Source organism: Brachyhypopomus gauderio, chromosome 1 (genome assembly GCF_052324685.1).
Source record: "Brachyhypopomus gauderio isolate BG-103 chromosome 1, BGAUD_0.2, whole genome shotgun sequence".
Classification (NCBI taxonomy): Eukaryota; Metazoa; Chordata; class Actinopteri; order Gymnotiformes; family Hypopomidae; genus Brachyhypopomus; species Brachyhypopomus gauderio.
The window spans coordinates 4,475,368-4,487,867 of NC_135211.1; the positions used below are offsets into that span (position 1 = coordinate 4,475,368).

General features: G+C 43.7%; 1 protein-coding gene across 1 annotated transcript in view; it reads left to right on the forward strand.

Annotated features, from left to right (window-relative positions):
* Window positions 1–12,500, forward strand: part of ahr1b (aryl hydrocarbon receptor 1b) — a 38,075-nt gene that overhangs the window by 12,762 nt on the left and 12,813 nt on the right. Inside the window, exons 3-5 of the mRNA XM_077013571.1 lie at window positions 5,332–5,420; window positions 11,930–12,019; window positions 12,462–12,500. The exon at window positions 12,462–12,500 is cut by the window's right edge and continues 88 nt beyond it. Of these exons, the coding sequence (XP_076869686.1) occupies window positions 5,332–5,420; window positions 11,930–12,019; window positions 12,462–12,500 (218 nt within the window). The remainder of the gene's footprint in view (window positions 1–5,331; window positions 5,421–11,929; window positions 12,020–12,461) is intronic.

A 12,500-nucleotide genomic window follows, 5' to 3' on the forward strand; every position in this document is an offset into this window, starting at 1 on the left:
TCACTATGCTCCAGTAGATTAGATCTCACTATGCTCCAGTAGGGTAGATCTCAGTATGCTCCAGTAGAGTAGATCTCAGTATGTCTCAGTAGGGTAGATCTCAGTATTTTCCAGTAGAGTAGATCTCAGTATGTCTCAGTAGGGTAGATTTCAGTATGCCTTAGTTAGGTACATATCCAGGATATCTGGGATCATACTGACAGTCATTAACTTGTTACCGAAAGCATATTCACTGCCCTGCTATAAACACTCTCATTCTGGGATTCAGAGAATTCAAGCAACACAACCCTTCAGAGCATTTCAAAGCTGATGTCTACATGATGATGTGGTTCTCACAGCTCTGCTATGCTGCCTCTCAGCTCTTCCCAAGACCACAATGTCCTTAACATAAATAATGAGATCAGTGGGTAGTGGCCTGTTATAGGACAGGCTGTGCCACACACAAGCATGCCTGTAACCCCGCCCACATGAGGGGTTACATGCAGGGCCGGAGTGGGACACTTTTTCAGCCCGGGAGTTTCATGCCCAAATCCGGCCCAAAATTATTTTCCCCTCCCAATCGGCCCAAACTAGAGACTGACATGAGCCGGCCCATCGGGAATCCTCCCGAATCTCCCGATTAGCCACTCCGGCTCTGGTTACATGGCACAAGCATGCCTGTAACTCCGCCCACATGAGGGGTTACATGGCACAAACATGTCTGTAACCCCGCTCACATGAGGGATTACATGGCTCAAACATGTCTGTAACCCCGCCCACATGAGGAGTGGCAGTAGGTGTACAGGGCACAAACATGCCTGTAACCCCGCCCACATGAGGGGTTACATGGCTCACACATGCCAGTAACCCTGCCCACATGCGTAGTGGCTGTATGTGTACAGGGCACAAACGTGCCTGTAACCCCGCCCACATGAAGAGTGGCAGTAGGTGTACAGGGCACAAAATGCTTGTAACCCCGCCCACATGAGGGGTTACATGGCACAAACATGCCTGTAACCCCGCCCACATGCAGAGTGGCAGTAGGTGTACAGGGCACAAACATGCCTGTAACCCCGCCCACATGAGGAGTTACATGGCACAAACATGCCAGTAACCCCGCCCACATGAAGAGTGGCAGTAGGTGTACAGGGCACAAAATGCTTGTAACCCCGCCCACATGAGGGGTTACATGGCACAAACATGCCTGCAACCCCGCCCACATGCAGAGTGGCAGTAGGTGTACAGGGCACAAACATGCCTGTAACCCCGCCCACATGAAGAGTGGCAGTAGGTGTACAGGGCACAAAATGCTTGTAACCCCGCCCACATGAAGAGTGGCAGTAGGTGTACAGGGCACAAACATGCCTGTAACCCCGCCCACATGAAGAGTGGCAGTAGGTGTACAGGGCACAGGCGTAGTTGGGAGAGGTGTGGGGCACTGGACACAGGTGAAGGAGCTCACAGTATTATCCTTTCAAATTATACATTTTTATGACTCATGCCAATAAATCCATTTTAATGTATTAATTCAGTGTTAATTAATTAATTATCCTGTATAACTGACCATCCCTGGTCTCTGCTGGCATCAGGAGTCATGCTAGGTGACACTAACTTGTAGAATTGTTCAGAAGACTGGGTTTATGGTTGCTGAGGTCATTATCAGGTTATCACATTTATACCGAATGCTGCTCAGTTGTTTTTTAATTCCTTAATATGAATCCAATAGCGTTTGAGATGTATTTTACAATGTAAAGTGAACTGCTGCGTTAAAATCACAAGATAAAAATACAAGCGACAGAACAAGTAGCCTACACTAGCCCTGAACCTAATTTAGGCTCAAAGCCTGAACCTGGGCTACCGCCTCGCCGGGTCGCCTCTTATTACAAACGCAAGACGGTGTTTTCCTCACTTCAACCGGGCAAATAAAGACGTGTCGCACATCTCCCGAGTGCTAAATAAATACAACTGATCAGATTATATTTTCGTAAGAGGAAAACTTTCTGTTGTGAAAATTGTGTAAATTGTATAATTTGAATTATTTAAATTGTCATTTAACAGTTATGTAAGTATTATTTCCAGGTAGCCTATATGTGTGCACAAAAAATATATAAAATCTCCAGATGAATACATATAACGTATTTTTCATAATAATAATAATAATAATACTAATTATTTTTTTTGAATCTACCAAAAATCTGCAAATTATACATAATACGGAAATATATATATATATGTTTCCCTATTGTGTAAAATTTCCAGATTGTTTATAATGTTTTATAAATTATTGTTGGTATTTATTCTTAGTAGTAGTAGGCTAGTAGAAGTTAATATAGTTAATAATTAGTAGTAGTATTATTATTTAAAAAGACGTTATATGTATTCATCGGGGATTTTATTTAGTTTTTGTGCACACTCACTATGCAGCTATATCGCCGTCTCCCATGCAGCGTTTAAAGGGAATGAGAGTTCATGAAATCATGCACGCGAAGGATTCACGCACGAGGGAGCAGGCACGTCGCGTGCTAAAATATACGACACACAGATTATACCTCCCTAATCTGAGGAGATTTCACTGGCGCTGGAAGTGGTAGCTGTAATCATAAGAAAACCTCTCTCCAGTGGTATTCGGTGACCAAGAAAAATACAGGAATTATATTATTATGAAAAATACCGACAATAATTATGATATACGTATTATTTTAGGCTATTATTATTATTATTATTATTATTGGTGAGAATTTTTTTTTTCAATAATTGTGATGTGACTAAATTATCTTATTTAATTTTCCGTGTGTAATGTCGGAAAATTACAGCAAATGTCAACATTTATTACAGCAGAACTGCTTTCCTACGAAGAGATATATTTGGGAGATATATTTTAATGAGATGAAATCCTGCTGAGAATTGTGAGACTAAAGACGTCTTTATGTGGCTGTCTGAAGAAGAGATGGGCCGTGCTACATTTGCGTTACAGGTCAAGGTTGACGGTAGCGCAACGCTGTTTTAAACAGAATAGGTATCAAAATACCGTTACCTTAGCGGGTTTGCAATGTAACACCTTTATTTCTGTCCGCTAATTAAAGTAACAGCGATAAATGTGCATGCACCCTCAGAAATTGTTTAAATGCGGCTGCCACGAATTAGAGCCCTTAGAAATAGTTAAAATATTTAAGAAAAAAAAGATTTTATTCAAGTTTATTGAAACAATAGTAAGATGTTGATGTACATTTACCACTTGAATATCCCAATTGAATATATATTGAATAGGTTCATATTTAATATATTAATATATATTGTTTTTAAAACTGTGAAGAGTGTTTGTGTGTGAGTGCGCACGTGTATGTGTCATCCTCATATTAGTTCCCTTCAGTTTAGTTTATTTATTGTATCAGGAGAAATGACAGTGAAATGCCACTGTTAACCACATACTGTCTCTGTCAACCACACCTACTGTCTTTGTTAACCACACCTACTGTCTTTGTTAACCACACCTACTGTCTCTGTTAACCACACCTACTGTCTCTGTTAACCACACCTACTGTCTTTGTTAACCACACTTACTGTCTCTGTTAACCACACCTACTGTCTCTGTCAACCACACCTACTGTCTCTGTTAACCACACCTACTGTCTGTCAACCACACCTACTGTCTCTGTTAACCACACCTACTGTCTGTTAACCACACCTACTGTCTCTGTTAACCACACCTACTGTCTGTTAACCACACCTACTGTCTCTGTCAACCACACCTACTGTCTCTGTTAACCACACCTACTGTCTGTTAACCACACCTACTGTCTCTGTCAACCACACCTACTGTCTCTGTCAACCACACCTACTGTCTCTGTTAACCACACCTACTGTCTGTTAACCACAGCTACTGTCTCTGTCAACCACACCTACTGTCTCTGTTAACCACACCTACTGTCTGTTAACCACACCTACTGTCTCTGTTAACCACACCTACTGTCTTTGTCAACCACACCTACTGTCTCTGTTAACCACACCTACTGTCTCTGTTAACCACACCTACTGTCTCTGTCAACCACACCTATTGTCTCTGTTAACCACACCTACTGTCTCTTTTACTGGTAACCGCGGTAATTACTCGAGTGTTTCAATGCGTCTTTGGCTATAATGAGACTGTAATGTTGATGATAATCCAGTTCTAGATCTGAAACGAAAAGAAGAGAGAATGGGGAGACAGAAAAAGAGTGGGGGAGAGAGAAAGAGAGGGCGAAGGAGAGAAAGAGGGAGTGGGAGAGAGAAAGATGGGGAGAGAGGGAGATGGACATTAACACTTTTTCTCTTGTGAACAAATCCTGTGGGAATGCATTTGTGGTGAAAGGCCACTAACTGCTGTGAAAGCAGTCTGCTTTCTCTCTTTATCCCCTGTTCTCTCCCTCATCCCTCTCACTCTTTACCCCTCCTCCTGGTCCACAACTATACAGTGCAGTAGGACTCTTGCAAAGAAAGAGAAGTTCAGTTTATTTGTATTGTGCTAAATGAACCTGAATGTAACTCATTGTGTTGTCTGCCTGTCATTTGTGTGTGTGTGTTCATTCCTTCACCTCTGCAACGGAGCTCGACAAACATTGAGACAGAAATGATGTTCTGAGGCACCTGTGAAGAGCATTTAACACCACAACCCTCTATTTCATTTAATTCAGTTCAGTCCAAGCCAAACCCATCCAATCCATAGTGATAATGTGATGAATACACACAGTCACACACAAAATAAAAGTGGAGTCACACACAAAATTAAAGTGGAAAGACTTTGATGTAATGTCCTTAAAACAAATTTTAACTTGTCTTGAGGAATCTCCACTAAAGTTGAATCAGCCTGTCATTTGATTTTCCACTTTGATTCTGAGTATGATTCCATAAATCCAAACCTCTGTTGCATAATATTGATTTACATTGATCATTTTAATATTATTTTGTTCACAGCACATTCCACTAAATAATAAATAAATATTTTAAACGGGAATATTTTATTAATTGAGATCTAAGATGTTTATTTTACAAATTGATTGACAGCTTTGATCAAACCAATTGTTTATTTTTTAATTTGGATTTTGATGCAAAGATCATCAAAGATCAAGATTTTTTTTCAGCCCAATTTTATTCCTGAACAGTCAACATATGTGGGGACCGGAAAAGTATTTATTGACCGCTTTCTAGAATGTCCTCAGATTTGTACAGGGACTATGAAGGTGTAGATTTAGGTTTTATTTGTACCAGATTATCAATCCCTCTGCCTTTATGTACTATATGTACTATACTGTATATGTAATATATGTACTATGTATCTATGTATCTATCTATCTATGTATCTATCTATCTATCTAGTTGCCCTCAAGAACCACTCCAGCAAAGGGTTGATACCTAATAGCAGTGACCATGACAACAGTCTGCCAGAGGGGGAGCTACTGTTGCAGGTAGGTGTGGGTGTGTTGCTAGTGTGCTACTAACTTCAATGCCCCGTTCCTGACAGATATACAACACATGAAACATGAGTGAGTGATTGCAACTCGTCAAGGCAGGGTCAACTGTTTGATTGACATATTCCCCTGAAATAAGCTCACCAGGAGAGCAAAGGGGAGAGGAGATAGATGTGAAAAGAGATGTAGAGAAGGAGAGAGAGAGAGAGAGAGAGAGAGAGAGAGAGAGAGAGAAGGGGGAAGGTGCACTTGTGTTTCAGTTGCAGATTCGTATTCATTAATAATTCAGATTCAGAGAAATATCTATTATTCAGAGATCAGAAGATTGGAAGCATTCAGATGAGGCATTTTTATATATCTTAGTCTCTCTCTGTCTGTCTGTCTCTCTCTCTCTCTCTCTCCAACACACACACACACACACACACACACACGCACACACACACACACACACACACACACACACACACACACACAGTTTTTGTCCTATAGTGTAGCAAAAAAAGAAAACATACAAAAAATACATGCATATAAATAAAGAATAAATGTATGTATAATTTAAAATCATAATAAATAATAAACCATCTATTATGTATAATAATTACAACATTATTGCAATTCTGGTCTCTCTTTGTGTTGAAATGTGAAATACACTATATATAAGTATTCATTCACCCATCCAAATGATCAGAATCAGGTAAGAACAATCACTTCCATGGTCACAGGTGTATAAAATTGAGCACGTAGGCATGCAGACTGTTTTTACAAACATTTGTGAAAGAATGGGTCGCTCTCAGGAGCTCAGTGAATTCCAGCGTAGAACTGTGATAGGATGCCACCTGTGCAACAAATCCAGTCATGAAACTTCTGTCAGCTGTGTTATAAGAAAACAGAAGTGTTTGGGAACGACAGCAACTCAGCCATGAAGTGGTAGGACACGTAAACTGATGGAGGGGGGTCAGCAGACGCTGAAGTGCATAGTGTGAAGAGGTCGCCAACTTTCTGCAGAGTCAATCACTACAGACATTCAAACTTCATGTGGCCTTCAGATTAACTCAAGAACAGTGTGCAGAGAGCTTCATGGAATGAGTTTCTATGGTTGAGCAGCTGCATCCAAGCCATACATCACCAAGTGCAATGCAAAGCGTCAGATGCAGTGGTGTAAAGCATACCGCCACTAGACTTTAGTGCAGTGGAGGTGCGTTCTCTGGAGTGAGATTGCGCTTCTCCATCTGGCAATCTGATGGATGAGTCAGGGTTTGGTGGTTGCCAGGAGAACGGTACTTGTCTGACTGCACTGTGCCAAGTGTAAAGTTTGATGGAGGGGGAATTATGGTGTGGGGTTGTTTTTCAGGAGCTGGGCTTGGCCTCTTAGCTCCAGTGAAAGGAACTCTGAATGTGAGTGTGTGTGTGTGTGTGTGGGGGGGGGATGACTGTGCACCATCCACGCCACTTTAAAAACACTCCATCTCTGATCCGGTCCAGCTGGCGCGACGATGGGGTGTATAGTAAAGGAAGCAGGGTAGAATGGCCTGGAAACCCCAAGTTAGGTAAAGGTTGCTAGTCACAGGGTTTGGGTCGATTTTACCTTCAGCAGACCCCTGTGTGTCTGAGCCGGCCTATTTAGGGGCCACACTGCTCACTCCAATAGGGGAAGGGCCTAGAAAAAGTGGCCTAACAATTGCCCACTCTGCCTTCTCCACCATCTCCTGGGATGTTAGGACTCTCCTAGATAATGATGGCACCACACCACATAGAAGAACACATTAGTCAGCGCTGATTGCTGAGGAACTGAGGTGATACAACGTGGACATCGCTGCTCTTAGTGAGATAAGGTTCCTCAGTCAAGGCTCTTTGTGAGAAGTGGAAGCAGGGTCTACATTCTTCTGGAGTGGTTACCACCCAGGTGGCCAGCAACTTCACAATATGGGAATGGCAATTAGGAAGAGCCTTCTGTCCAAATTCACTGAAACTCCAACTAGAATAAAAGACTGATATATCTATGCTATGTTACTCTGCAAAGTGCATATGCACCAACATTTCCCTCAGAAAACAGTGTAAAGGATGGCCTCTATCGGTTACCAGATGATGTCCTTCACCGCAGGGGCGGACTGGCATACATTGCTACCGGGGATTTCCCCGGTGGGCCGATGGGTTAGTGGGCCGGTGGGCCGCCGGGCCACTGGCCGCCGGTGGTTTAAAACTCAGCCCGTGGAGGAGCCACTGCCGCGCACTGCGGCCCCGGCCCGTAGTCACGCTGCTGTTTAACGGTGTCTATTACCTCCCCCGCTCCAGTCAGGCAAACCTGCTCAGCGCGGCCGCGGCCTAGCCTGTAAACACATGAACGAGTTGGACCGGACTGGGCCAGCTGGTGCGGGCTGACAGTATGCAGCGGAGATCAGAAAAAAACCAACTTGTCCCAGAAAATACGGGCCGGACTACGAAAACATACAGCAGTTTAAATTGTAGTTAACATGTTATTTTAAATGTACTGCTGTCGCCTCTGCAACGTCTAAGGCACCATGTACAAATTACCTTAACACGGTTAACACGGACGCAAGTGGCGGTCCTCAAGGTTCCAGAGCAGTTTTTTTAAAGCTATTGAAATTCTTAGATTAAAACTAACCACCACAAATAGGTAAGAGGAAGAAATACCCACGTTAGAGTTGTAGGTTGTTCTTTAGGATGCACTTTGCGTAAAACAACTTGTTTGGTGGTCTTATGGTGGACTATTTAAAAGCCACTATGTGGCTTTGTAATCATATTATTGCTGGAATTAATATTGTCCATATGACAATAAACGCCGTCATATACACTACATACCATGTATAGATTCATATACAGTATACACACACACACACACACACACACACACACACACATATATAGTGGGCCAGTCTGTCAGGAACTCCCGGGCCACTTTTTCTCCCCAGTCCGCCCCTGCTTCACCGTATACCCAAGAATGACTTTGATTAAACAAAGTGCTAGTTGGAGTGGAGGGGAGGCATGGTGTCAGGCAGGCTAATGACGTTACCATTACCATACACAGGACCAAATCAGGGGCCGGGGTAGCACTGGACCCCCTGAAGTCTGATTATAGCCCCAGGTGCCACCTCAGATGTCTGCAGTGCTCTCAAATCTCATACATTATTTATACACACACAGAACTCCCACCAACGTACCCACCAACGCACCCACCAGCGTACCCACCAACGTACCTACCAACATACCCACCAGCGTACCCACCAACGCACCCACCAACGTACCCACCAAAGTACCCTCCAACATACCCACCAACTCACCCACCAGCGTACCCACCAACGTACCCACCAACGTACCCACCAACGTACCCACCAACGCACCCACCAACGTACCCACCAACGTACCCACCAACGTACCCACCAACCCACCCACCAACGTACCCACCAACGTACCCACCAACGCACCCACCAACATACCCACCAACGCACCCACCAACGCACCCACCAACGTACCCACCAACGTACCCACTAAAGCACCCACCAACGTACCCACCAGCGTACCCACCAGCGTACCCACCAACGTACCCACCAGCGTACCCACCAACGTACCCACCAATGTACCCACCAATGTACCCACCAACGCACCCACCAACGTACCCACCAACGTACCCACCAGCGTACCCACCAACGTACCCACCAGCGTACCCACCAGCGTACCCACCAACGTACCCACCAACGTACCCACCAACGTACCCACCAATGTACCCACCAACGTACCCACCAACGTACCCACCAACGTACCCACCAGCGTACCCACCAACGTACCCACCAGCGTACCCACCAACGTACCCACCAATGTACCCACCAACGCACCCACCAACGTACCCACCAACGTACCCACCAGCGTACCCACCAGCGTACCCACCAACGTACCCACCAGCGTACCCACCAACGTACCCACCAACGTACCCACCAACGCACCCACCAACGCACCCACCAACGTACCCACCAGCGTACCCACCAATGTACCCACCAACGTACCCACCAACGTACCCACCAGCGTACCCACCAACGTACCCACCAGCGTACCCACCAACGCACCCTTATTTCTTTTAACTGTGGAGGAAGAGCAGGAATCAAGCGGTTTCCTTCAGAATTCCAACAAAACACACCAGACAACACATTGAGAAATGTAGTTACCCAACAGGCAATCAAAATAGTATAGTTGTATCCGGGGCTCCCACCAATAACGTTCCGATGCAGACCAACACTGGACAACTCGGGAATGCTCCACAACCTCTCCCCCTTCCCTGGTTACATGCACATACATGCAACAATTTTGATTGCAAATGATTGTGATTCTTGAATATTCATTGTTGAAGTCTATGGAACCCCTAAAATAGCTTTGGCCACACTCTGGCCACCTCAAGCATAAAAGTCTAGCACCGCAACTAACCATTATGAACAGAATATTTTCCATTAAGCAGAAAGTTGACTGTGGTAAGCTGAAGTTAGCCCCAGCAAGGAAGATGTTTCGTCATTTTATAGGGGTACAGACACCAGAGATTGAGGCCATTCTGCGTTCTGATTAACTTGGACCAGAACGGAGTGCACAATGATGCAGTTACAGTTTTTCTCAGTTGATTTGCTACATTTCTTACATCATGGTTTACATTGGCATAACAAGAAGTGCATTTCTCAAAACAGTTAGTGCAAACAGCAAAACTCAATGCAACACCTGCCAAAGCAGATACTTCACTCAAAATTCTTTGTTTTTACCTCAAAGCAAATATTTAGTTCAATCAATTTGTCAAGTGAAGGTTCATGAGACACATCTCTGACCTACGGTTGAGACCATTGGTTGATCTAAACCTTCACAAATTTCCTTTCTTACTGTAACTGAATGTTCACCTGTGAATTATTTAATCAAGTTAGGATAAAACAGGTCGTGCTGTGGAGGCTGGTGGTGGATCTAACAGAGCGTGGACATGATCATTACAATAAGCTACAAGAAAAATGCAGCAGACAACATCAGGACCTGTTCATGGCATTTGTTGATGTTTCAGAAGCCTTCGACACTGTGGATCAGGAGCTTCTCTGGGACTAATGAAATGAAATTTGGTTGCCCAAGAAAACATGGTTGCCCATTCCAGTTTGATGCTGGAATGCTGAATTGGGTGACCATAGGAGTGGCAGGATTCTGGGTCTTTTAGTGTATGTACTTAAGGGAAAGGTACATGCAGGTACTGGTGTTCTCCATCTCCATCCTCTTATATGTCACAAAGCTGCGTCATGACCGGTTGGAAAATAGAGATCACTGTGGATTTCTGGCTTGATAGAACCTCTTCAATATTAGAAGATTCTAGTCAAGTGCCAAGTTATCAGCAGTCCAGGTCAGGGTCGTTGCAGCAAATTCTGGGCCATATACACTCTCAATGTCAGTGGGCCCCTATAAATACCAGTAAACGAGGCATATGAACAAAAACATGGGCCCCTCTCCCTACTCGGGCCCTGGGTAGTCAGGTCCACTTTTCCCCCCACTACCACGCCCATGGTCCAGGTTCTTGAGTTACAGTATGTTGATGACTGTTGGCTCATACCTCAGAAGACCTGCAAACTATCCTTTCTGCTGCTGTAAAGACCTACAGCACACTGGGATTGTCAACTAACAAGACCGAGGTACTGTGGTGGTTCAGCCCCATATCTGCTGTGCCTGCTTTTGCTATAAAACATCAGCCAGTCACAATCATTCCATCTTTCGAATATCTGGGTAACATCTTATCAGACTGTTGTAACATACACCACAAAATCTACAATCGCATTAAGCAAGCCTTTGACAAACTCAGACACAAGGTCTTTCAAAATAAGGATTTCCATCTGCATATTAAAAAGCTGCCCACTATGAAGTCTGTATTACTACTCTCCTATAAAGCTGTATAGCCTAGGTTACATAACACCAGCTTCTACAGTTGCTAGAGAGCTTCCATAAAAATTGCTTGCAAAGTATTTTGGGGATTACATGGCGTGATGTACCCCATTCTTAAGTGCTTGCTAGGACTAGCTGTAAGGACTAGCTGGCTACAATAACCTAGCATCAACTGCGTTGGGTGGGGCATGTTATCAGAATGCCCCAGGAGTGCCTACCATGGTAAGTCCTGTACGGACAACTTTATCTGGGCCACCGGTCCAGATAAATATATACCAGCATATAATGTCACTTTGTATGACATGTATATGTAACTAGCATTTGATGTCAGCTAATGTTTGCCGATTGCCTCTTGATTTTGGCAGGAATTAACAAAGCAAAGAATCATGGGAGGAAAGTGTTCAGCTGATCTCGTCCTCAACACCATGACATCCATTTAGAATGGCTCCTCACTTCTCAGCACCTGGATTTGGAAACACACTCCAAAATAGCCTCTTTCTGCTCAGCTTTGAGAACAATCACTGGAGTGTGTTATCATTCTCATCTGTTTGTTTGAAATTGTGTCATGAAAGCAGCTCATATGCGATTGTTTTTGTTTACAGGCGCTCAGTGGGTTTGTGCTTGTGGTCACGTCAGAAGGGATTATATTCTATGCCTCTCACACCATTCTGGATTACCTAGGATTCCACCAGGTCTTGTGGTAGACACACACATGCACACACATGTCTTAAGAATATATATGTTTGCATAAAGCTGCATACCAGACTCATACAAGCAGCTATGTCTACAGAGTGATATGTCTACAGAGTGTGTTTGTGGAGGAGAGAGATTCCTCTCCACATACTGGAACAGTTGTAGATGCTGGTTTAATTATATCAGTCACATAGAATGAGTAGTGTAATAGTCTCTTGTTTCACTTGAAATGCATTATGGGACCAACCTCAACATAGCTAATTCCAGAAATATACCTAATACAGTGTCAAAGTGTTTAGTGAGAACTGGATAGTGACCGTTGTCTTGGACTAATCGTACATCACTTCCTACTATTAGTCATGTGAAGAAAGAAATTAATATTCAAAAAATAAAACAATAGAAAATAATTATGCTCACTCTATTTCTCTCTCCCTCTATCAGACAGATGTAATGCACCAGTCTGTGTTTGAGCTCATCCAC